Source organism: Podarcis cretensis (assembly GCF_951804945.1).
Source record: "Podarcis cretensis genome assembly, chromosome: 16".
NCBI classification, from domain to species: Eukaryota; Metazoa; Chordata; class Lepidosauria; order Squamata; family Lacertidae; genus Podarcis; species Podarcis cretensis.
The window spans coordinates 14,089,552-14,115,291 of record NC_137186.1 but is presented as its reverse complement, the minus strand read 5'-3'; the positions used below and the strand labels follow the sequence as shown (position 1 = coordinate 14,115,291).

Below are 25,740 nucleotides of genomic sequence, written 5' to 3'. Positions count from 1 at the left end.
GGGTGGCCAGCTTCCAAGAGACTACGATCTACTCACAGAGTTAAAAGCTGGAAGTGATCTACCCCCTTTTGGGGGTTCATGTAAAAGTTGCTGAGCTTCTTTAGGGAAGAGGAAAGCGACATTGAGCTTTTTTTTAGGAAGGAAAGCCCTGTTTTGGTGGTTCAGGTCATTTTAGGGGTGCAGGGCAAAGATGTTGAGCTTTTTTTAGGGGAGCCAAAGTTTTTTAGCTTCTTTGTGGGGAGCAGTGATCTACTGGTGATCTACTACAGACGTCCAGTGATCTATTGGTAGATCACGATCTACCTGTTGGACATGCCTGGCATAGGGTAAGGATTTCAGCCAAAGTAGTGGCTTGAGGAGGGGGGAAATCATCAAGCTGGCCACCACATCCATCTTACAGCTATAAGGTCTTCATTTTTGCAGGGATGTTGCCAGGGCAGTTTCTATGTCTGAGATGCTAGAGAAGCAAACACACACACACACAAAAAAAAAAAAATGGTGTTGGGCTCAGACCCTAAGCACCTCACCTTTCAGTTATTTTTTAAAGTCAAGTTTCTAGTCCTTATCACTGTGAATATATGCTTTGAAAGTGTGTGTGCTTGGAAGCTGGAGTGGGTGCTGAATAAGATGCCCAGAGCCTTGAAGTAGGCCTTTGGTATCCTGAATTAGGCTCCTTATCCTTTCCCACTGCCAGCAAATCCAGCACAGATAGCACAAATCACTAAAAAAAAAGTACGGAATAAATTAGTCAGGCACCCTCATTAAATTGTTTTATATGCCTATTGACAACAAATTTTATTTCAGCAAGCCTACCCAGACATATATCTCACCTATGTTTGTTTGAACAACCTTACTGATTTCCTCAGAATTTTAATCATAATTATTTTATGTATATTAGTTTTTTTAAATGTAGCTTTGTGGATTTTAGCTGTGTTCTATCTAGAAGTTTATTACATATAGCACTTAGAGAGCTCTTGCCTTATCCAATTTATGAATCTTTCAAAATAAATAAATAAACTAAAATGCAGAATAAGAACAAAATATGCAAATACATGCATAGGCAGGGTTGTGTCCAATACTGTATTAGTCAGAACAAAATCAAGACTAATGGACATGACCAACTTAGGTCCATTCATTTCCATGAGTCTAAATAAAATTTGGATACAATCCACGTGTGCTGTTTAGAACCTACACCTTACCACACACCCATCTAAATCCAGAGCGCTTTATCGTGCAGTGGTATACAGAAATTCAGCCCAAAAGGGAGTGTTAAACAAAAGAAATGAGTGCTGAAAATCACCTCTACCACTGCCAGTTTAAGCTATGCTCTCCTCGTGGTTCATGTTTAGCTACATTTCTGCTACAGGCCTAAGCTACCAACTAAAAACTCCTCTGTTTAGACTTCCAGTCTGCTGCGGAGGGAATGGCGGCGTGCTCCGTGTCGTCGGAGTAAAGGACTACACGGTTCGGGCTGCTAGGGCTCCAGGGAGAAATGCCAGGGCTAGCCGACTCCCCGAAAAGACCCCACGGGTAAGTGGGGACTCTAGGGGTCCAGCAGAGCAAGAGAACTTGCTTCCCCTGACCACCCCGTCACTGTTTGCAGGGGGAGAAGGGAAGAGGCTTTGCCCTTCCCAAACTGGTATCAATCCCTGGCACTGCCCATTGAACAGCAGGAGCAGGACACAGCCTGTGGAGGCTCATGCCCCAAAGGAAGAGCCCCCAGCCATCTTTTGGGGAAGGGCCGTTGAAGCTCAGTGGTAGAGCAACTGCTTGGCATGTAGAAAGTCTCAGGTTCAATCCCAGGCATCTCCAGATAGGCCTGGAAATGTATCCAGGAGGGATGTCGGGGAATTCCAACAAAAACGGAAGGCAGAAGCAGAAATTGCCGGTGTTTGCTTATTCGTTCCATGTCCGGAACGAAAATCAGTATGATTGGCATTTGCTGTTGCATTCAGTCTGTAATCAATACCCAATGGATCACACTGTTCCCCTCTATTTGGATTGTGTTTCCTTTGCACTGAAATGAATGGAATGGGATAACGTAATGACAACGTAACTTACACAATTAATTACGTAAATGATGCAAATTATGTGGTTTTGCCACGGCAGACGGCACGAATGACGATGTTTGGGGCAGAGGGCGAACTGCGGCAGAACAGAGACAGCACTGCAGTTGACAAATATAGGAAGGGATGCCCTCCTACACCCCTAGTTTCCAGTCCGAAACCCTGGAGAGATGCAGCCCATCTGCATGGGTAGTGCGGAGCTAGATGGACCAATGGTCTCTAAAGGCAGCATCTGACATTCCAATTTTCCGCTCCAGGGAGGCTGTGGAGAATTGCTTTAGACTTGGGACTCAGAGAGAAGCAAGTCACTCTCAACAAGGAGTTAAGAAACGGGAGAGGGTGTCCAAGGCTGTGGCCCAAAATGGGAGCAACTATTTTGCTTGTTTGTTTGTTTGTTTCCCCAAAGAGGTAATTGTTCAAATAACACAAAACCTGAAAAAGAAAAAAACCAAGGGAGCACGGAAATCTCAGAGTCTCTGTTATTGGTTCTGTTATTGGTTCTGTTGTTTCTTCCTCTTGACCACGGCAGCACCAAAGAGTCCCAGGGCGGCTAAGCCCAGCCCTGCGATGCCAACCCCCACCAGGGCATCTCGGACCTGCAGGATCAAAGGGGGAGCCAAGTCAGCAAAGACCACCAGAAGGATGTTAAGTATAAATGTTTAATTGCACACTGAAATGGAGAATGCCTGTATGTATATTGTGGAAAGGGTTTAACATTGGAAATTTCCATTGAAGCTCTCTCTGAGCTCTGACTGAGTTTAGAAGAACTGTTGTTGTTCACTGCTAGCTTAGATGCGAGTGTTTAATCTTAGAGCATGTGATTTATTCAATTGCAAATCTCCATCTAGAAGGGAGTTGCCCGTCCATCTAGAAGGGAGTTGCTCCATCTAGAAGGGAGTTGCCAAACAGTGTATAAATGGGCATCTCAAGGAGCTGGATGCAGGCTAATGCAGGCTATGGGAGAGAAAGAGCATTGATTTTTTGCTCTGATAGTAACTGTGTTATATATATTTAAGAAGAAGAACCTATGCTTGGATAAGCGTGTGCTTTATGGAATTATCTGCATGTCTCATTGGTGTTTTTGTACCTGTTTTGAATAAGTTCTGGTTTGTAAAGCTTTGACTAATACTTATGGGTCTGGAAAATTTTTATTCCAAAACTATCTGGTTTTTATGCATCCAATGGCTTCATGCTGCACAATATAAGAGCCCTGCTACTACAGGATCAGGCCAAAGGCCAAGCATCCTGTTTCACGCAGGATGCTATCCTTTGGAAGCTTTCCAAGTTGGTGACCCTCACTCCATCTCGTGGGAGCCACTTCCATAGTTTAATTATGTGCTGTGTGAAGAATAACTTCCTTTTGTCTGCCCCAAATATTCAAAAATTCTGTTGGGTGGCCCTGAGTTCTAGCATTATGAACTTGCTTTCTCCTCCTCCCCTTCCTATTTCCTTGTGTGCCGTGTCTTTATTTGAAGACCATGAGCAGGGAGGGGCCATCTTAGATCTGTTTTTTCTTTCTTTTCTTTTCTTTTTTGCAAGCTGCTCTGAGAGCAGGGCACAAATGCCACTGAGTAAATAAACAATAATAATAGTACCTGATCACTCCTGGGCACACCATAGCGCAGCTCGGTGACGAAGTGTTCGCAGTTTTCGCTGGTGACTTTGTACTGTAGCTCTTGGCCCACCATCTCCTCGGCCCGCTGGACGATCTTGGTCCTGGGCAGTGGCGGGAACTTTGTGTCGTGCTTGTTATTCACCCGGTAGCGGTGCTTCCCTGCCACCTCCCGTAGCAGCTCCTTTTTCACCAGCGCCTTGTCAGTTAGGGTGGACATGATGCTAGCACAGCCTGCTCCTGCATATTCAGCTGGGGCGGGGGGAGAGAGAGAGGCCGTGATGGGGGAAAGCTGGCTACAAAAACCTTTTACCCTGTCCCTTCATTGCTCATACATTTAAAGCACACAGATTCCTTCCCCCCCCCCAAAGAATCCTGGGAACTGTAGTTAACGCTTCACAGAGCCCTTAACAAATGAATTCTGAGGGGCAAGCCATGTGCTTCCAAAGGGCATTCAGTGTGCTTTAAGACATATGGTGTAGATGTATCTCTTGGGACACCTTGAGAGCCAGTGTGGTATAGTGGTTAAGAGCACTGGACTCGTAATCTGGTGAACCGGGTTCACTTCCCCACTCCTCCACATGCAGCTGCTGGGTGACCTTGGGCTAGTCACACTTCTCTGAAGTCTCTTAGCCTCACTCACCTCACAGAGTGTTTGTTGTGGGGGAGGAAGGGAAAGGAGATTGTGAGCCGCTTTGAGACTCCTTCGGGTAGTGATAAAGCAGGATATCAAATCCAAACTCCTGCTCCTCCTCACCTCAAAATTGAGATACCTGCAAATGGAGCTCCGTACCACACCCATTAGGGTTTCACTGGCATTTTCTCTCCCCTTCGATCATTTTCAAATGTCATTCACTGATGGAGAATGTTCAGGTGGTAGTGGGGACACAGAATACGTTTTTGGTGCAGCACTAATTTCAGCCAGGCAGAGGGCCTTCTCAGTAGTGGCGCCCACCCTATGGAACGCCCTCCCATCATATGTCAAGGAAATAAACAACTACCTGACTTTTAGAAGACATCCGAAGGCAACCCTGTTTAGGGAAGTTTTTAATGTTTGATGTTTTATCGCGTTTTTAATATTCTGTTGGGAGCTGCCCAAAGTGGCTGGGGAAACCCAGCCAGATGGGCGGGGTATAAATTATTAATTATTAATTATTAATTATTAATTATTATTATTATTATTATTGACATACCCTGTAATAAAATAAAATGCTGAAAACCTTCCCCTAGGCCTATGGAGGCTAGGGTTGCCATAGTTCTTGCTGGCCCCTGATTCAGTGCCTTTAACTGCAGATTGACTAGCAAAGATGAGCAAGTGCTCTCCACGCTGTGAAAAGCTTCATACCTCTAGCATTTTCACAGAACTGTAGAGTTGGAAGAGACCCCCCCAAGGGTCATCTATTCCAAAATCCCCTGCAACACAGGAATCAAGCTGCATTTAAGATGCACAGGGGAAGACCACCTCCTCCACCCACAGCACCACCCGGTCACTTGGCCATCTTAATCTTATGATTCCTTACATGGTGGAGCCAGGTGAATCACAAAGCCATTCCCCACGTAGATAGCCCAGTGCTGGTATCCAAAGCGGAATATTTCAATCAAGTCCCCAAGCTCCAAGTCATCCTGTAAGAAGAGGAGACAAGAGGGAAGTGTTAGTCAGCCACACTCGGCAGCAACACGTATGGAAACGGGAAGAAAGAAAATAGGAAACAGGGGCACTGCGGGAGGCAGCCTTAATTGAAGTCTGGACTGGGCTGGAGTGAAAATGAAAGAGAAGGATGTATCAGGAGTGATTTGGGTTGGAAATTAGTTGGCTTGCTTTCTGTGACATGTAAATCATAAATTTGTACCTATACCACGTGGGGTGGGTCCATTAGAGTGAATTGCACAGAGTTCCACCAACCTTAGTCTGCCCTTGGCCAGGACCACCACCACTGCCTACCAGTTTCTGATGGGAAGTTTTGCTTCTGCACATGACTCTGGCAATCCGCTCTAAGCTGAAGCGTTCCTTCCTCACCCACCCTAGAATGTTTAGTTCACATTGAGTTCATGAAACATCGTACCCTGACCTGTTCTCAATGCATGGTTAACCACATCTACGGAATGCGATAGTTATGTTCTTTTAATTCTTGCTATATCAATCACTAGTAATAGTTTAATAAGGAGGTTTTCATACCTGTCCAATTCTGTGTTCCCTTTCCCAACCTTTAATCTATTGATGATTAATGCCTATATGCAACCCTTGCATTGTATTTGTGTTAACCAATCAGCAGCAAGCACATATGTGGCAATGCTGTAATATTCAATAAAAGGGACTCCCCGAGACATGCTCGAGAGATGCCTCCCATATGACACTTGTCATTCGTCTGTCGTTTATTTCAACCCAACAAGTTTCCCCTGTCATTTCGTGCTGCCCTTGCAGAACTCACTTGGGAGGATGAGGACGGGGACAACATTAGAATTAGCTGGGTCTGCCTGTTATTGGTTTTGGCTAGGGCTGGGTGATATATCGAGATATCATCCAAAACCAGTTCCAAGTACATATTGTGATACTGGTTTCATAATTTTTGACATGGCAATGCATCACAAATCATTATGTGTGGTTGCTATGCAAAAATTATGATGCGGGGAAAACCATGAAACCATCCAATGCATCCACACGGCTCCATCCTTATTTCAGACATTGTGATTCATCGGTGTATGGTGACGTTTAGCGGGTGATATATCACGATGCTGAAAACCAGATACAGTGGTACCTCTGGTTGCGAACGGGATCCATTCCGGAGGCCCATTCGCAACATGAAAAGAGCGCATCCTGAAGCACCGTAATTTGGCACTTATGTGCATGCGCGAGCGGCGACACCAGGAAGTAACCCTTTCCAGTACTTCCGGGCCGCCGCAGGATGTAACCTGAAAAAACATAACATGAAGCAAACGTAACATGAGGTATGACTGTATCGCCCAGCCCTGGTTCTGGCTCCAGCTGTCCCCAGCCACATTTCCTGCTAGCCTCTTTGCCTACTGCCTTACTGCTCTCCATGGACACCAGCCACTGCTGCTCTAGGTATTACCTGCAAATGCACACCTTAGGCAAACTTGTTCCTATGGGCTCCCGTGCTCCAAATCGTTCAAATGCCTAGCAATGCCCCTGCTAGGGAAGTTTTAAAGAAAAGGCACACAGAGCCCACAAACAAAGCAAAAGTCAGAGCCAGCGAGTCACGGGAAAGCTCAGAGCATCGCAGGGGCATTCCAGAGCAGTCACAAACGCAGCCCTATGAAAGAGGGCACAGACTGTTTCTGGGTCTGATGGAGGCCAGCTGGAATCCCATTGTTTCTGCTGCCGTTCTAATTCTATCATCCCATTGTAAGCAATTCTTTGGTGTGTGTGTTGTTTTTTTTTTTAAAAAAAAAAAAACCTGCTTTTATCTGTATTGTGTTTATGCCTGCATTATTCTAACGTCTTCGCATTGTGCGCACCTCTGAGCACTCTTGTTGGGGCTTTTGGCAGGGTATGTAATAATAATATGCAAGCATTGATGGCTGAGGACAGAAATATAGAATATTTATTTCAGTTCCCAATTCTGCTTGAGAGCGCGCAGTGGAAAGTATGTTCCATTTATTTTGGAGGAAGCTCAATAAATGTAGCACAGTTAAGTTGCTCCATCAGTTTCTGGAGGCTATTTTTCAAACTTTCAAATCATTGATTATTTCCCAGCCTATCCATAGGAGGGCATTATTGGAATGCACTAGATTTATCTTAGATGCAGGCAACATTTTTTACATGCTTCTGCAATCAATTGTAGATTGGATACAAGCTCATTCATTTCCTGCTGATTTTTTTTTTAAGGTTTTTGGGGGGTTTTCTAACTTTCTGCACAGCTGCCTTCTTTGATTTGAAAATTTGTACAGCTTTGTTTGCAACAGTCTACGGTTTGTATGGAACAAATTACCTATGTATCTATCTATATTTCTGACAGTTACACCTTGATACAAGTTATGTACGGACGCGCACGTGCACGCGCGCGCACACACACACACACACACACACATTATGTTCTTAATTCTGGCTTTCACTTTTCTTTTAAGAGCAACTTTCTAGCCCTTATGATTTCAGTAAATACTTGAAAGCACATGAGTCCTGAAATATCAGAAGCCACAAGGTTGGCTTAATAAGACTTTCATTAATTCATAGAATTGTAGAGCTGGAAGGGACCCCAAGAGTCATCTAGCCCAACCCCCTGCAACGCTGGAATCTCAACTAAAGCATCAATGACAGACAGCCATCCAACCTCTGCTTGAAAACCTCCAAGGAAGGAGAGTCCACAACCTTCTGAGGGAGTCCGTTCTGCTGTCAAACAGCTCTTATCATCAGAAATTCAGTGGGGGCCTCTGTATAGCTGCTTGTTCCATAACTGAGAAGAGTATAACTGTGGTAAATAAGCAAAGGTACATGCATATATATATTTTTTAAAATGCATGGGCTCTTTCCAACTACTCAGAACAGACCCATTGAAATAAATGGAGCTAAGTAAGTTGTGCCCATTAATTCGAATTCTGAGTAGAACTAATAATGGATACAGACCCTCCAAGTGTCCCTATTTTCTAGAGACATCCCTCGTTTAGAGAAGCCCTCCCATTTTCTGATTTGACCACAGAATGTCCCACTTTTCATTAGAATGGATTGGAGATATGTTGAAGGGTATGGAGTTATCCAACCCCTGAGGTGTCTGAAGACAATCCTGTATAGGGAAGTTTGTTTAATGTTTTATTATGTTTTTATATATGTTGGAAGCTGCCCAGAGTGCTTGGGCAGCTTCCAACATATAGTAAAATAGTAAATAGTAAAATTATCATTATGGAATGGGACGTCCCTATTTTAATCTGAGAAATGTTGGAGGTTACTGTATGTTGGATACAACCCCATTCTGAGCTGCATGAGATTCAGAATTTGAGTTCCTTCGGTACAACACTTTGAAACCACACACAGAGTCCCGGCTATTGTCCTTATTCCACAAATATTCAGTAAACAAACGGCTGAAAACTTTATTAGAACCCAGGCAGGGCTTCTCCTGAATCCTGCAGGGATGCAAGTCACTATCAGTCAGAGTAAAAAAGTAAAACTGAAAGTGCTTTCCCCCTAAGAGGCTCCTTTCTAGATTCGTATACTCAGTAAGGGAACATCAACGAATTTCGTCCACAAAGGATGCTACCTGCACTATTAAAAGATCCAATCTACAAAGCTAATCTCCTGTGTAGTGACCATAGTCCACTCTGCTAACCTGATGTTGTAGTTTTTGACTACAACTCCCATCATCATTTGTGTCCAATTCTAACCTTACTCAGGAGTCCTATTCTAGTCCTACTGAGAGCCAGAGTGGAGCAGTGGTTAGAGTGTCCGACTGGGACCTGGGAGACCAGGGTTCAAATCCCCACTTGGCCATGACGCTCACTGCGTGACCTTGGGCCAGTCAATGCCTCTCTTAGGCTAACCTACTTCAAAGGGTTGCTGCGGGGATTAAATGAAGATGTCACCTTGAGCTCCTCAGAAAAGTGAGATATAAATGCATAAATAAATAAGAGCAGACCCACTGAAATTAATGTACATAACTAATTTAGGTCTACTCTGCTAGGACTATCATTGGCTACTAAGTCCTATAGAATCATAGAATCATAGAATTGGAAGAGACCACAAGGGCCATCGAGTCCAACCCCCTGCCAAGCAGGAAACACCATCAGAGCACTCCTGACATATGGTTGTCAAGCCTCTGCTTAAAGACTTCCAAAGAAGGAGACTCCACCACACTCCTTGGCAGCAAATTCCACTGTCGAACAGCTCTTACTGTCAGGAAGTTCTTCCTAATGTTTAGGTGGAATCTTTTTTCTTGTAGTTTGGAACCATTGCTCCGTGTCCGCTTCTCTGGAGCAGCAGAAAACAACCTTTCTCCCTCCTCTATGTGACATCCTTTTATATATTTGAACATGGCTATCATATCACCCCTTAACCTCTTCTCCAGGCTAAACATGCCCAGCTCCCTTAGCCGTTCTTCATAAGGCATCGTTTCCAGGCCTTTGACCATTTTGGTTGCCCTCCTCTGGACACGTTCCAGTTTGTCCATGTCCTTCTTGAACTGTGGTGCCCAGAACTGGACACAGTACTCCAGGTGGGGTCTGAAGAGCTACGCTGCACAGCTTTGGCTGCAAGGTCCCAAAATGGAAAGAGAAACTAACCTTTCACAGGTTAGTCAGAGGCCACAGAGACAGGCACACACCAACACAAACATCACGACAGGGTCAAAGTATTTTACTCCCAAGCAGTGGTGTAGCATGGGGGAGGACCACAGGGGCGACTGCCCTGGGTGCAAAATTCTGAAGGGGTGCAACCAGGCGCCCCCACAACAAGCTCTCTCATCGATGCCATGTGGCTGAGCTCTTGCCACCTTCCAGAGCTGGGGGGAGGCAAGCCAGGCCTTCGGGGCTGGGTCAGAGCCTCCTTCTCCTCCTGGCCAGCGAAGGAACGCCTGCATGCACCATGTCCCTGGGCTGGTCGTAGGCAAGGTTAGACCTGCTCCCTCTTGCGCACTGCACTATGCATTGCAGGGGTTGGACTAGATGACCCTGGTGTTCCCCTTCCAAATCCATGATCCTATGATGTGCTGGGCCCACAGAGAAGGAAGGAGGGCAGATGTTCAGTGGACACAGCAGAATCCGCAACCAGAGCCAGAGCACAGGCAGAACCGGTCTGGCAAGTGTCTATTAAAAGCAGAGCAGACCTGTCAAAAAAGGGCATCTTCTGTGTATAAATCAGGGAAGATCTGTGACAATGGATTCATTGGGCCAGGAGAAGCAGCTAACAGGTATTGTCAGGTACCTTGACTCACAAGAGACAAGTCATGCTCTCAAATTTAAGTTTGTGATGCTTGAGTGGTCTTTGGCTAAGGGGCTGGGCAATTTCTAAAGTCTGTAAAAGTTGTCACACACCTTTGTTCTGGGTCCCCTCACCCCCTTGCAAGGTGGGTAGGGGACTCTCATTACAAGAGAAAATAAAGATTTTCCTTGCTTTCCTCAACTGCTTCCTGCCTACACTCATTTTTCTCAGACTTAAGGGATACTGGATCTCTCGATGAGGAGTTGGGCTGTAAAAGTCAAGCCTTCATTTTTTGTATAACACAGGGATGGCTTCCCACATTTCAAAGCTCATGCACTTTATCATTGGGAAAAGGTGGGAGGAAGGGGTTGCTCTAAGCACCATTAAGTCCAGAACCCAAAATCGCCAAACTACACCACTGTTTTCTCCAAAATCAGCCAAAGCAACAGATCACTTCTGTGCCACACTTTGTTACCTTAAAATAATGATCCAGTGCCCCCCTCCCAACACAGCTCACTTACCACATCAAATTCTGGCACCCTACTGTGTGTCGCCATGATCACCAGGACTGCCGCTTCCTCCTTGTCACCAGGGTAGGAGCTTTGCAAAAAAAACCAGGAGCAAAGGGCTGGAAAGTTGACCAGAGCGAAAGCAGGAAGGATCCTGACTGCTGCCCAGGACTTAACAAACAGCTGGGAACAAGCAGGGACAGGAAACTCTGCCACTAGTGGAAAAACAGCAGACTCTGCCACATCAAAATAACTGGACAGTCCAGTAAGGGACTATCTCCAAATTCCTAATTGCTCACGGCAGATATTACCCATGATGACAACAGGATCCTTTTTTGAAAAGGAAAAGGAAAAGTCCGCTGTGCCAGGCAGGGCAGGGCTGAGAAGCAGACAACAAACAGGACCCGCTCAACAGAAGGAGCAGGAGGAGCCTCAGGGGAGATTAAGCAGGCGTCTTTCCTGTTAACCTTTACACATCTGCTGAAAATTTTCATCCACTGAAACTTAAGGCGGTATTGCCAGTCTCACACTCAGCCAGTCCTACCTGAAAGAGTTGCTACAAGAATAAAAGTGAAGGAAGATCAATATATATGCCCTCCTGAGCTCCTTGGAGGAAAACCAGAAATCAAATAAATGTTTAAAATAAACCAATGCAGCGCCAGCTCCTTGTTTGAGGGGACTCTGGGCAAAGTGCCATCTTCTGGGAGGTCCTATTACATTGACAGGCCTCTTCAGGTCTGCCTGGCAATAATGGCAGCAGCGCTAATCCATTTTTATTTGCCACAATGCCCTGGGGTGCTCAGCATAGTGTCACTCTTGGGTACAAAGAGGGGAGCTCAGGGTGATGTGAAATAAGTAAGCTCAGTGTGCCTTACCAGATTGGGAGATGGCGGCCTGGAAAATTTATGGTTGCTCTTCCTTTTGACATCCATGTTTCCATGTGCAACAGCTAAGGCAGTCCCTGTGAAATCAAATCAGACAAGTTACTTTTTAATGCTCCTGATCTGCTTTTTGGAGCTTTTTGGAGAAGATAGATTCACTTTGATTTCTTAGGTAGGCCCTCAAACCTACCTAAGGTTTGGTAGGTTTCTTAAAGGGCAGGGTATATAAGGTTTCCATTGCCGCAGTTGCAGGACTGGATTCCCTGAGGTTTAATGAGGAGAGGGGATTTTTAGCTTCAACCATGGGAGGGATTCTCTTTTTTTCATTTACTTCTCGGTAAACATGTGCCCTGGTAGGATTGTGGCAATTCTGCAGCCTGATCTTTTGTATTCTTTTTTGGGAGCAAGTTTCCCAAGGCTGAACTATGGGCGGGGCTTTACTCTCAAGTCAGTATGCATAGAATTTCAGCTTTAATATTTCAGTGTTGATTTAGAATGAAAATAACTTTTATTTAATTGCCTTTTTTAAAAAAAGAATTGTAAAATGGCAAACTAAAAGGGGACTTTTTAATTTAAAAAAACCTACAGCTATACGCTACTTCAGTGTGGGAGAATCTGAGCATTTTCTTCAAACTTCAAAAGTGCAACAAGGATCAGTCGCTGCCAATGTTAGGTTCTGAGAGCGATGAATCTTTCCCAGAAATCCTGTTCAGTTTTCTTTCTTTTTTTATTTCAGACAAGTTGACATCAGGAGGGAGCAGGAGCAGAGAGGTGTGAATTAAAGTGTGAGGGAAGGCAGCACAAGGTGGAAGAAAGCAAGCAGAGTCAAAAAGGGAAAATGAAAACGAGACAGAAAGGCAATAGCAGCAGGTGAAAGGAAGCAGGAGGTTAGAAAAAGAGTAGAAATGTTTGAGAAGGTAAAGAGAATGTGCCAGAAGAAGGGGTGGCAGGGAAGAGGTAACAGGTAGATAGACAGCTGGTGACAGAAAGGATTGTGAAAGCAGGTGACACACATGGAAGTGACAGGAGATGAATGGCTGAGGAGGCAAAAAGAAGGCAGAAGATGAGAGAGGAACACAAAGGCAAAATAGGGTGGGGGACAAAAAGTGCAGGAAGGCAGGGAAAGAAAAAGGCAGCAGCAGCAGGTGACAGAGAAAGAAAGGAAATGATAGGACTTTTGGGGGTAACAAAATGCATTCACAAATAGGAATGAAGACTTGCTGTCTTGCACAACCACAAGCTTCACTGAGAAGAAAACCACTGGAAATCAAAGCGAGGACATAACTATGAAAAGGGTTCAAATGTTTAACCAACAATACATGCAATATTGGTTCACTTGTATAGGGGGACGGGATGGACAGTATGCCAACACCTCAGTGTGTGATATGCGGTGAACAGTGAAAATGTAAAAGTCCCAGGTTCCTGGGTTGGGAGTCCAACGTGGGTCTGGTCGGACTGAAGATGACTGCTCTAGAACGGTTTTGTTTACCTTTGTTCTGACTTTTAGCATTTGCAGCCTGCTTCGCAGCTGGGCTTGATTGCTAGAGCTACCTGTTTCATAAGCACTTACTCCCTGTGTCATTGCTAACTATGATCCAGACAGGTTGGTGTTGGGCCGCCCTACCTTTGAAGAAGGAGGTCTGGCGAGGCGGCTTTTTGCTTCTTCTCGACCCTATAACTCCTGTCCTGAATGTGCCAGGGGGGCCCTTGGTGGGCACCCCCACTTGGTCTCCTTTGGCTTGCATATGGGGTGCATGAAGTAGGCCCCCTGGCTTTGCCACCAGGCTTTTAGACATTCTTGCCAGTTGCTTATCGCAAGAACAAGGAGGTTGGGGGACACAACCCCCAAAGCCTTTGGGGATGGTCCCCCAGGGACGGTTGGCTTTCCCCATCGCATTATTTTCCGGACGTATCACTCGGCCCCTCTCTGATTCATCCCCACAGCACACTCTCTTCCATACTAGGTTCAGACCCTTCCGAGTGGAGGCAGAAGTTTCCTTATTCAGTGGGTATTCTTTCTGACTCAGCACTGAAGGTTCCTTCAGGACTTTTGTCATTCTCTCAGGTCCCGCTTTCGCTGAATTTTGGGTTGGAGGTGTCAGCACAAGCACGCTGTTCTCACGGAGCAGAGGCTGGAGTGGGACTGAGGTCATGGCTTCTGCGGTGCCCCCTTCTCGAGCCATCAGGGTCTTTGGCTTCTGGGTGGCCTTGTGGCAAGGGCCCCTGTCACAGATCCTCAAAAAAATTTCAGACATGTCACTGGTCTGATTGGGTTTTTTTTTCCAGCACAGCTGGAGGTGCCCATTGAGGGCCTGAAGAATTATGACAGCCTGGTAACCACCGGCAACGGGCCTAGTAGTAGCAATAGTGACTCCATTTTGCCAGGGGCTCCTGATTGGACTGTTGTTGTTGTTGTTTTAATTTTTATTGATAAATGCAATACTTACAAACACAAACCAGAACACTAAACAAACTTATTATACATATACTTCTCAACAAAAAAAGAAAACAAACATACAAACTAAACATACAGACATAAATTTTGACTTTCCTCCACCTATATGCGGCTTCCTTTCTTTCTTTTCTTCTTTTCGCTGTGTTATCAATATTATTTTTGACTATCTCATCTTATACCCATTTCTTCTTAATTTTTTACTCTATAAGTTTCATTCATTGCATATTGATATATTAATACCAGAACAATGTTTTTTGGTGTATTCCTTCACGCAAGTCCACTCCTCTATCAGTTTTTGGTCTTGTAGGGGAACAGTTAGGATCACCCCAAAAACACTAAAACTGTTCGAGAATCCCCCCCCCCCAGCCAGGCCTCGCCTAAAGCATTAAAAACTGCATTTCCTCTAAGGCAAAAGCAGCATTAGCTAAGCATATTCTGCTTGCTGTAACTAAAAAAGATTGCAACAAAGGTAGATAACAGTCCATTGTTTCTCAGGCCTTTGCAACAAAGGTAGATAACAGTCCATTGTTTCTCAGGCCTTTCTCAGAGCCTTTGGCCTTGCTAAAGAACCACATTGCAACTTGCTTTCTGTCCGGAAACCATGCCAGAACAAGAGATTGAAACATAACTGGGAACACTCTGAAACCCTTTCACCCCCTTTCTGGGAAAAGTCAAAAAATGGTCCCAAGACAGCTTTCTGTTCATGCTCAGAGGAACTCATGGGGCAGGACTCCTGGGAAAGGAGGAAAGGGGGAGGGAACTGGAAAGGGGTATATATGCTTGTGCACATGACTGTGAACTTCGTGCATGCTTTTTGTGAACTATCACACTTGCTCCTTCTACCAGTTCATGGATGGTAGAAATAAAAGCCTTTTCTCCGAAACTATTCCTTGAGTGTCTGTTGACTCCCACTTCCCTTTCCCGGGCGCGATATTTTTCCCACCCGAGGGCAAAGCCTCATAAGGCTACAGTCTGATTGGCCCCTTACCACTGCTGTAAATCTTGCTGGTTCTATATATTCACAAAATCTTATTTGCCATTCTCTTATTAAGGGAGTTTTTCCCCCCTTCCAATTTTTTGCTATAATCATTCTGTCCGCAGCGGTTGCATATAAGAAAACTTTTTTCCTAGCGGCAGGAATGTCAGTCGATGTACGGTAATTCCCAAGAGGTACGCCTCTGGTTTCTTTTTACATGATATTTTAAGCATTTTTCTTTTAAGTTCCTCTTGAATGTCACTCCAAAATTGTTTAATATACACACACTCCCACCACATATGATACATGGTTCCTATCTCTGTTTTGCATCTCCAGCACAAATGAGATTTTGATTTATAATTTTTTGCCGATTTGACCGGGGTTAAGTACCATTATATTTTCATTATATTTTCTCTGATTGTGACACAGGCTGTGAATTTGACATCATATTTCCATAATTTCTCCCACTGGTCTAATCAAATCGTGTGGCCTATATCTCTGGACGGTTGTTGGCACCCATCTGTCTCTAGGGACAATGGAGTGCGCCTCCGGGGATAAAGTCAAACCGCTGTGTTAGCAGTGCTGAAGTGACTTCCCCAGGGGAGCAAACCTGGGCAGTCTGTAGTGGGGTCCTAGGCTGTGCAGATGATGACACACACATACCCCTCGGCTTCACTGATGTGGTCCAAAGGAAAGCAGAGTAATACATCTGGCACCAGCTGGGATGCAGGAGTTGTTGGAAGGAGGTGCTATCCAACCATCTTAGAGACTCCACTCTGAATTTTTGTAGGGTTTACTCCTTAGCCCTTTCTCTTCCCAAATATATCCCACAGGGCAGAGGAGGTTTGGGATCAGAGTCTTCCTTCTCCTAGATAGGCTACATTCCCAGGTTGATGAGTCCCATCTGCTCCTCACTTCCCTCTAAAGCCGTGGTTCCCAAAGTTGGGCACATGCCCCACGGGGGGCAATTTGATTTTTAAGGATGGCAATTTGAGAATGAGTTATTAACAGTGAATGGCCTTTTAGGCTTCCTCCATGTGAATACGAGTTCACTTTTTGAATAATAAGAATTATATGTCGGGGGGCGCGGAGGCACCAGGATTTTAGAGATGCTTAGATGGGGCATGGCCAAAAAAAGTTTGGGAACCTCTGCTCTCAAGAAAGTGCAGAAACTACCTTCATGACCGTTAGACCCACTATCAATCTAATCTGCTCAATCCATCAGAGCCTGTCTTCGCCTGCAGGGCAAGTCCCTCACTCACGGAGGATTTGAGTCCCATCAGCTACCCTCATCTGGTTTAGCTGGCCAGTCAAAGCCATTTTCCAGTAGTGTGGCTGCTGTCGCATGGTGACAGCTTCAGGGAGCCACAGGTGAGAGATGAGTTCAGGATAAGGACAAAAGGTGGACAAACTACCCTAGAAGGAGTAAGACGTGTCTCCCGCCAGAGGTACAGTCATACCTCGTTACGTTTGCTTCAGGTTGAGCGTTTTCAGGTTGCATCCTGCGGCGACCCGGAAGTAACAGAATGGGTTACTTCTGGGTTTCGTCACTCATGCATGCGCAGACACACAAAATGACGTCACGCACATGCGCAGAAGTGGCAAATCGCAACCAGCGCACATGCAGAAGCAGGTTGCATTCTATTCAGGTTGCAAACGGGCCTCCGGAATGGATCCCGTTCGCAACCAGAGGTACCACTGTACTACCTCTTCCATAACACCCCATAACTTCTTGTTCATTCATTCTAGTGCATTTCGTATTCTGTTTTGTAATTTATGTTTGAAGTGAAGAGGACACAGCATTAATTTTGGGAGGGCCACATATTTATCTTTGCAGTTCCTGAACCACAAATTTACCTTGAAGATATCTCCATTGTCTGTGTGAAACCTCATTCCTGCTTGCACATGATATATTTCTGGCAAAGGATTAGTGCTCTGATCTTTTATGCAGCTATCAGGGTCAGGATGCTAAGCGTTCTTTCCAGGTCACATTTGAGATAAGCTGTTGTACCAGGATCAAAGGTGGTTCATGAGGAGTACATACAAAACTCATGCCATGAGCCATAGAAATAAGACATGTACAAAGTTCAGACTAGCACCCATCCTTACAAGCCAGAGGCAAAAGTGAGCGGAGCAGTGAATGCAAATACTACCTTTGTGCAGTAACCTAATTTCTACACACCCTCACTATCTGCCTTCCAGGCAAGCAAGAGGCATAATCAGAGTTCGAGGACACATTTCAGCCACGTGGAAATATACAAGGCAGGCACAGAGCAGCAGCCTAGAGCAAGTCTTTGCCCTGTCCTATCCAACAGCTTCTCAGGTAGTGTGTGTGTACATACATCAGCTGAGCCAATCACACCACTCTCCTTGTCAAAGATGTGCCCAATGTTCACATGCATCTCACATAGCTAGCTAGCTCACTCCCCAGCCCATCACGTTACTTAAAGGGAAAGTGTTTTCACATAAAATCATGAATCAGAGCCATAATCCATCCTTTGCAAGGGGCTAGATGACCCCTGTGGTCCCTTTCAACTCTAATATTCTATGATTCTATAAAGTGAAAATGGAGAATCATAGAGCTGAAATAGGGAAGGGCCCTGGTGCTGGATGCCTTGCATACAGAAGGTCCCACATTCAACCTCCAAATTATCCAAGAGGGCTAGAAATGTTCCCGATCTAAAATCCTGGAAAGCTGCTGCAGGTCAGTATAATGACTGGACTGAGACGGATAGCCCAATGGCCTGACTCTACATAAGGCAGCTTTCCTATGTTCCTAAATTATAAGAGGGATGCAATCCACACTTTGCAAACCTCGCTGTAACATATATGGTTATTTCACTGTCTAGGACACACCAAAAACACTTATTCTACTACCACCCTGCAGAAATGCGCTTTCCCGTTTCTGTTGTCTACCACCTCACTTTTTAAAAAAATGGTGCTAAAACTTGGAACAGCAAATAAAGGAGGAAGGAACTTCATGCATTCCTGCTAGGAGCAAGTCAAGAGTGCTGCTGTCCTGAGGTAAGACTAAGGCAACAGTCCAGGGTTTTTTTACAGCACAAAGCATCCAAATTGACAGCCCTTCCTTATATATAACAATGCATAATCCAGAAGACAGTGGAGATCTTAATTGTGTGACTTCCCCAATAAGTAGAAAGGCAGGTCCTCAAAAAATAAGCACGTGCTTTGCACGCAGCATCGATCCCCGACATCTCCAGAGATGGGAAAGACTAGTCTAAGTAGGAAGTCCCCGGGTAGCTACTACTACCAGTCTAAATTAGCTAAACTGAGCTAAATCAGAGAGAGAGGAGATACGGCCCACCAGGCGGTGCTGGACTACAATTCCCACCCTCTCTGACTATTGGTCATGCTGGCTGGGGCTGATGGGAGTTGGAGTCCAACAGCCCCTCGACGGCTACAGAGTTCTCCAGTCCTCAACTAGAGAGGATCGGTGGTCAGATTCTAGAAAGAGAGACGCAGAACTAACCTTTAGCCGGGTGGCAGTCCTGCAACAGCTGAGAATGTCCTGGGCGGAGAGAAGAGCAGAACCAGGAAGGCTGCAAATAAACAGTGACGTCATGCTAGCTCTGTCTCCTCCTTCTGTCATCTGGGGAAGAGCAAAAGGGGAGGGGGAAGCGGGGGATTAAGGCCTGGGGTTGCCGCCCCCTGCTGGAGGAAAGTTTGTCTGCATCATGTTAATTTCCTGGCTTAATTCAAGTTTAAAGGAGCCTCTCTCAACCTTGGGTTCCCTGGTTTTGGACTACCACCCCCATCATCCCTGATTGCTGCCTCAGCTGGCTATGGATGATGGGAGTGGTAGTTCAATGGCACATGGGAACCCAAGTACGGTTGCCGTATTTCAAGGAGTGAAGATCTGGACACGAAAGTTGGTGGTTGTTGAGCTATTCTTAAAGAAAACCGGCCCCAGCAACAGTGCCGGCACTACCTGTCATACGTCCGGATTTTTCCGAACACCAACCGGTTGCAAGGGGTTTTTGTCCGGGAAATATCGGGTGTATGGCAACCCTAAGGTTGAGGAAGGTTGGAAGGAACTCTGAGGATCATTCTAGTCCAACCCTCTGCAATGCAGCTGTCCCTTACAGGGATCAAACCTGAAACCTTGACATTATCAGCACTACACTAACCAGCTGAGAGGAAGGCTGCTCTAGGCTGTATTTTGCAGGAGGGATTTGCGTGCGTATACTTGAAATATAGGTTTGCACATTTATTTACTATTTATTAGTTATTTATAACTATTTATTACTTATTTACTGCTGTATCATTCACAGCAATAAAACCATAAAACTGCACAAAACCATAAAAAGTGGGGGGGGGGGTTAATGGCATCAATTAACCATTGCGGAATGATGTGTTCTTAATTGCCTGCATAGGCCTGGTGGAATAAGAAAAGTTGTGTCGCCCTACCACAACAAATCCATTAAAAAAAAAGACTTTTGTCGTTTGGAAAGTGACAAGGAAATGAACTGAGAAGTATTGTATGAACAAGATAATGGGAGATAATGGGAGACATGTAAACAGCCTCAAGCAAATCAGGATAAATGCACATTGCAGTATAACAGCCCCATAAACAAATCAGAATGAATGCCCAATGAAGATCATCCACAGCGCCCTGCAGACCTCCTTGTTAATGTGCATTCACCATGGTTTATGTTCATGGTGGTATCAGGGCACTTCCAGATGGCAGTAATGCAGTAACACTGCGGAAACATCACAAACAACTAATAAAGCAAAATGATGCATGGACAATCCGGCATAAATCCTGCCAGTGATGCACTATTATTGCACCGCACTAATGAAATGTTGCAGGACACACCTGCAGAATAAACCACCAGCCTGGAAGGGTCCTTTGTCTAACTACCACGAGACGTTTGCACGAGCAAATCAGGACAAAGGCTGGCAAAGATCCTAAGGCTCTTTGCCACCCCAGAAAGTAAGTGCTCCCCTTTGGATGTGAACAGTGGTGTACTGGAGCAGCGAAGAAGCATTGGAGGACCTTGGCCCCTTGTAAAAGGTAAAGGTAAAGGGACCCCTGACCATTAGATCCAGTCGTGGAGGACTCTGGGGTTGCGGCGCTCATCTTGCTTCATTGGCCGAGGGAGCCGGCGTACAGCTTCCGGGTCATGTGGCCACCATGACTAAGCCACTTCTGGCGAACCAAAGCAGCGCACAGAAACACCGTTTACCTTCCCGCCGGAACAGTACCTATTTATCTACTTGCACTTTGGCATGCTTTCGAACTCCTAGGTGGGCAGGAGCAGGGACTGAGCAACGGGAGCTCACCCCGTCGCAGGGATTCGAACCGCCGACCTTCTGATCAGCAAGTCCTAGGCTCTGTGGTTTAACCCACAGTGCTACCCTGTACAACACCCAAATTTGGCACCCCTCCGCCTCTTGCGCCCCATTGTAAATGATAGTTGCAGCATCCCCACCAATGCACCCGAGGCTCTGCACCCAGTGCAACCAAACCGGTCACTCTCCCCTAAATCCAGCTCTTGATGAAGCAATGCCTTGTTGCTTCATTGTGCAAGGGCAATGATGTTCTCACCCGGGGCACTATTTGCCTTTCTTCTGCGTGACACTTGGATCTTGGCAGCTGCCTTGGCTTCATATGCTTGAACTATGTTATTGAGCTGCAACTCCCATCAGCCCTAGCAAGCAAATAATAATAAAGGCCCCACTTTTGTGGAAGATGCTGCTGTTTTGGCTACGTAAGTTGTGGCACAGAGAGAACTGAACAGGAATTAAAATGCAAAGTGATGTGTTACTCCTGGAGCCCAGTGCAGAGTACCTGATTTGCATGCAGAAGGTCCCAGGTTCAGTTCCTAAGAGGATGAGACCACAAGTGATAGAAGAGGCCATTCTCTGCTGAAGTCAAAGTCAGACAATCCTGGGGAGGCTGGGCAAACGGCCTCACCTGACACAACGCAGCTGCCAGTGTATTTATATGTATATTTAAAGAGGGCCTCTGGAAGGACACACACTGCAAACTGGGTGTAGAAAAAAAGAGCAAACCCAGATTTGGGAATTCTTGATGTTGCAGAGTTGCTGTAGTTTAGCAAGTGGGAATCTGGTTCGAACCATGGATGATCAGTGGGAGGGTATACTGTAGGTAGATTGCATGCTACTGGAGATAGAAATCATGGACATGTTTCCTGGGTGACTATGCAGGCTGACCAGAGAATGTGCATATTGCCCAGAGAATGTTCAAAATGCACTCAAGATGTGCACATTCCCCAAAGTTTGATGGAGATTATGCACAATTCCCTCCCCACGGACAGATTACCGGTATGTATACTGCCCATGAGGCCTGGTGAATGTGCATAATGGCCGGTTGTTGTGCACATCATCCATTCAACTCACATTAATGTGTGTGTGTGTGTGTGTGTGTGTACACACATGGGGAGGGAGGAACAAACACACATCAAAACAACACAGTTTCAGTATCTTGGTCTTTATTTTTGCAGTTGCAAAGTGGAATGCAATTCTTTTTTGCGCTTTATAAATGTGATTTGGCATCTACATTCCCTCCCCCACAGCGTTGGTCCCCGGCTGAAAGTTCTAATACAATGACTAACAAGCTCACAGAGGGAGTTCTTAAGACGAGGAGGCAAGGAAGTGCTCTCAACAAGAGAAAGGAATGATCACGCAACCTGGCTGTATGAGCACATAACATGGGCAGTTATCAACAGAATGATTTCTTGGGCAGGGGAGTAGCAGAACCCCGATTTGAACTTAACACCCCCCTCCCTTCTGTGTAGAACCTGTGTGTTCCAAAGGGAGCCAAAAAGAGCTTCTTCCTTTCCTAACCAATCTGAGCTGCAAGCCAATTTCAACTGGTACGCGGCAACACAGAGAGGGGCATCCCCTTGCTATACGATACATCCAATACAGAGGGGGAAAGAGTGTGCGAGGAGGGAGAGTTAAATGCAGGCTGACACTACTCATTGCCTGGTTGCAGAAAGCAGATAACAGGAGTTGCACCGTCTTGTTCTGTGCTCCTGGCGTAACCCTTCAAAAAGACATAGGTGCAAGCAGGTTGCCCACACCCCATTTCTTCAAAAGGTTACAAGCAATGAGGCCAAGAACGACTCATGCATCCCTTCCCCGCAACCAGGTTATCGTGCAAATGTGCCCCTATACGCAAGTGAAAAAGAGTTAAGTTACCCGTCAGCGAGCAATAGAACAAGTGGAATGTTACAGCCACCTGGAGCTCCAGCTAAAGTCGCCCAGATGACTTCACTGCCACCACAGCCTTGGAAAAATGTTTCAGCTCCCGCCCCGTGTGTGCGCACATACACACATACACATGCTGTAAACCGTTAACACGAAACATGTGCCGTTGGGAAAGGGGCACCGTGAAAAGCTGTCCCACAGGTGTGGGGGAACCCTTGTTGCTTAACTAAATCTCCCATCAGCCCCTGCAAGCACGGTCAATAGCCAGGGATGATGGGAGCGCCAAAGTTCCCTCACACCTGGTTTACCAAAAACACAAGCAAGCCATGGAATGGAAAGGTCAGTGGGACCACACAAGGGAGGCCACCCCAACAAGCAGAGCAGAAATGAATATTAAGCCGTGTGGTGCCAGTTTTCCCCCTCTGCAATGCAGTGGGCCTAGAAGCTGTCAGTGTCTTGTGCTTTTTGATCAGGATATTATTCCAGCTGCAAAGGGGAAAGGGGACAGCAAAGCAGCAAAAGGCAAGGCCGAGAAGGGAGCTCCTACCCCTGGCCTTTAAAGCTATTAGAACCTGTGAGGAAAGGAGGAAACCAGGAATGTGAGAAGAGGCGGGAGTAACTAGGAGCCTTGAGCAGAAAAAATAATTTTTTTTGGTGTGGCACAGGAATAAGGAGAGACATTGGAACCGAAACAAGAACTAGACCCTCTGACCTGACATTTCTGGCATCCAAGCAGACTTGGAACTTTCTAACCGTCACACGGTGGGGCAGGCGTTGTTTGCGGGGAGAGAAAGCTAGTGGGGTTCAGGGCTTTGTTTGGAGCACTGTGCAGAATGGGAGTCTGCTTCCTCTTCCCCCCACCACCACCCTCAAATAAGACTTTAAGACTGTGAGCCCACTTGGCCAATCCTCCTTTCCCTAGTCCAGGCGATGGATCTCCTAGGCCTGCTCCCAGCCTTCTTGGAATAAATTTCACCTGACTCACAGGTCAATATCCAGAGGAGACTTGCACAATCTGTGTCCAACCAAGCCTGACCCAGCCCATAGACTGGAGATTGCATCTTGACACACACACTTTTTCTTCGAAGTGCCAAACAGGCAACCTGCCCCCCGACCCCATAAGAGGCTGTCATACATGGCTGTTTGGCTTGATGGGTCACAGGTTGCTGATCTAGGCACATTCCCAGATCGCTGCCGAGAGCAAGTGCAGCCAACAGGGTACAGATATCACAGAAGTACAACCAGCATCAGCCCAAGGCAGCAAGAAAAATGGACAGGGATTATGGGAGTTGTAGTCCATCAACATCTGGCAGGCACCATTGGTGGCTATCCCCAGCTTCTACGGTACACAGAGAGTTGCAGCCTACTACACCCACTCAAGAGTAGACCTACTGAAATAAATGTTAGTCATGTCTTGTGGGTCTATCCTGCGTGGGACTAGCATTGGATGCAACCCTCTGAACAGAGGATTCAGCATTGCCACGGGTATACGGCTGTGCACACAGCTAATTTGTTCCCACAGAGACGCCTGCCTGGAACCTGGCATAGGGACACACTCAGTCCCCCAGCCCTCACAATGCATCACGGCTGCGCGAGAGCGAAAGCAGGATCGGAACTGGGGGCAAAAGGGCAGAGACCACAGTCTCAGCGCCTGCAGGATGCTAAATAAATCAGTTCTTCCCTGAAAAAAGCCTACGGATACTGTTTTCTAAGGCAACAGCAGGACTAAGTGAGGGGTCCCTTCGCTGCCACAGGCACAAGGGTGCTTGTTCAGCGTCACAAAGGCACAAGTTGCTTCGGATTGGCCCTGGCACAGGCCACAAAATCCGCATCTTCCACTTTGGGGCAAAGGATGCCCAAAGGAGAAGCCCCGCCAGCAAGATGGCTGCAATGAGCTGAAGCACTGGAGGTTTCGCTGCCGGTAGTGGTGCAGCTGGTTCTTTGGGGGAGGGAGATAACCGCTGCCTCCCATCCCCAAGAAGAATATGCAGAAAGAGATAAGAAGGGGGTAGTGGAAGGAACAAGATCAGCACCTGACGTTTGGGGGGGTGTCCCCCCCCCAAAGCTCCCAGGCAAGGCACGAACTGGTACAGAACGTTAAAGCTGATTTTTCTTTTAAAGTGCACAAAAATTAAAAGGGAGGGGAGCAAGGGAAGCAGTTCCTTTTTTAAAAAAGAAAGAAATATTAAATGTGAAGGGAGCAAATAATATCCGGAACCAGAGGCTGAGTTGCTCTCTAGAAGCCCTGCAAGCGATTCCCGGGTTTGCAGGCTGCAGCGAGACGGTCGATTTGGCCACAAGTTTGTAGCTTTCTCTTTCCTGCTAAGACCTCACTTGCTTTTCTTATCCTCGGGTCTCGGCCTAGACGACGGAGGCCTGGAGGACGACGACGAGCTGCTTGTTTCCGCAACCTGAGTGGAACTGTTTGTACGGTTGGTGGCCTGGGGAGAGGGGAGAATGGTTAGGTCATACGATCACGGCGTCCAACCCCCTTCAATGCAGGAATAACATTCAAAACATTGAATCGTCAAAAGACGTAACAGGTGGCATTCAGTCACACAACTGCCTTCTGAGGAACTGAGATTCCTGCTCCTCCCTCCCCCATTTTTTTCTTTTCATATTTATTTGAGGCCAGGTGCTGCAAAAAACAGAACTGAGAGCAAGATCCCACTTTTGAACAGCTCTCCTCTTCCCCACCTCCCATCAGACGGCAAAGAAATGAACTATTAAACTTTTAGAAGACACCTGAAGGCAGCCCCATATGGGGAAGTTTTTAATATTTGGTGCTTTATTGTGTTTTTAATATTTTGTTGAGAGCTGCCCAGAGTGGCTGCGGCAACCCAGTCCGATGGGCGGCATATAAATAATATTATTCTGTTAGTAACATAAGAACAGTCCTGCTGCATCAGGCCACTGCCCTATCCACTCCACCATCCTGTTCGCACAGTGGCCATCCAGATACCTCTGGGAAGTTCACAAACAGGAGGCAGATCTAACATTCCTCTCCCCGCCTATGTTTTCCAGCAACTGGGATCCAGAACAGTGGCGTAATGTGGGTTGTTGGCGCCCAGAAAGCGAAAGGTAGCCGCACAAGCCCAAGCCCTCATCGCCGACTGAGCTGCAGCGTTCTGAGCCTGCTATGAGTGAGGCAAAGCGAGGGGAGGGAGAAAGAGACTTGA

At 46.3% G+C, this 25,740-nt stretch overlaps 2 protein-coding genes across 5 annotated transcripts in view; both read right to left on the bottom strand.

Moving 5' to 3' along the window:
• Window positions 1–766: 766 nt before the first annotated feature.
• LOC307205343 (phospholipase A and acyltransferase 3-like) lies at window positions 767–19,003 on the bottom strand. Of its 3 annotated transcripts, none has more exons than XM_079957626.1 (5): window positions 18,855–19,003; window positions 11,928–12,013; window positions 5,199–5,301; window positions 3,662–3,930; window positions 767–2,662 (listed from the first exon to the last, which is right to left on the bottom strand). In XM_079957626.1, the coding sequence occupies exons 2-5, from the start codon at window positions 11,982–11,984 to the stop codon at window positions 2,558–2,560; spliced, it is 534 nt and encodes a 177-aa protein (XP_079813752.1). In that variant the 5' UTR covers window positions 11,985–12,013; window positions 18,855–19,003; the 3' UTR covers window positions 767–2,557. The 3 variants fall into 3 exon arrangements, with proteins under 3 accessions (XP_079813752.1, XP_079813751.1, XP_079813753.1); XM_079957625.1 differs by lacking the exon at window positions 18,855–19,003 and adding an exon at window positions 13,558–14,250; XM_079957627.1 differs by lacking the exons at window positions 11,928–12,013; window positions 18,855–19,003 and adding an exon at window positions 11,065–11,438.
• Window positions 19,004–21,823: 2,820 nt separating this feature from the next.
• Window positions 21,824–25,740, bottom strand: part of ATL3 (atlastin GTPase 3) — a 28,071-nt gene continuing 24,154 nt past the window's right edge. For both annotated transcript variants that reach the window (XM_079957555.1, XM_079957554.1), the window contains exon 13: window positions 21,824–25,002. In XM_079957555.1, the coding sequence (XP_079813681.1) occupies window positions 24,892–25,002 (111 nt within the window). In that variant the 3' untranslated portion in view covers window positions 21,824–24,891. The remainder of the gene's footprint in view (window positions 25,003–25,740) is intronic.

Coding starts and splice junctions, on each gene's coding strand:
- LOC307205343 (XM_079957625.1), bottom strand. CDS start 14,188: ATGTCTGAAATTTTTTTGAGGATCTGTGACAGGGGCCCTTGCCACAAG. Junction 3,931..5,198: donor GATTCACCTGGCTCCACCAT/GTAAGGAATCAT, acceptor CCCCCGCCCCAG/CTGAATATGCAGGAGCAGGC. Junction 2,663..3,661: donor GTGTGCCCAGGAGTGATCAG/GTACTATTATTA, acceptor TTGATCCTGCAG/GTCCGAGATGCCCTGGTGGG.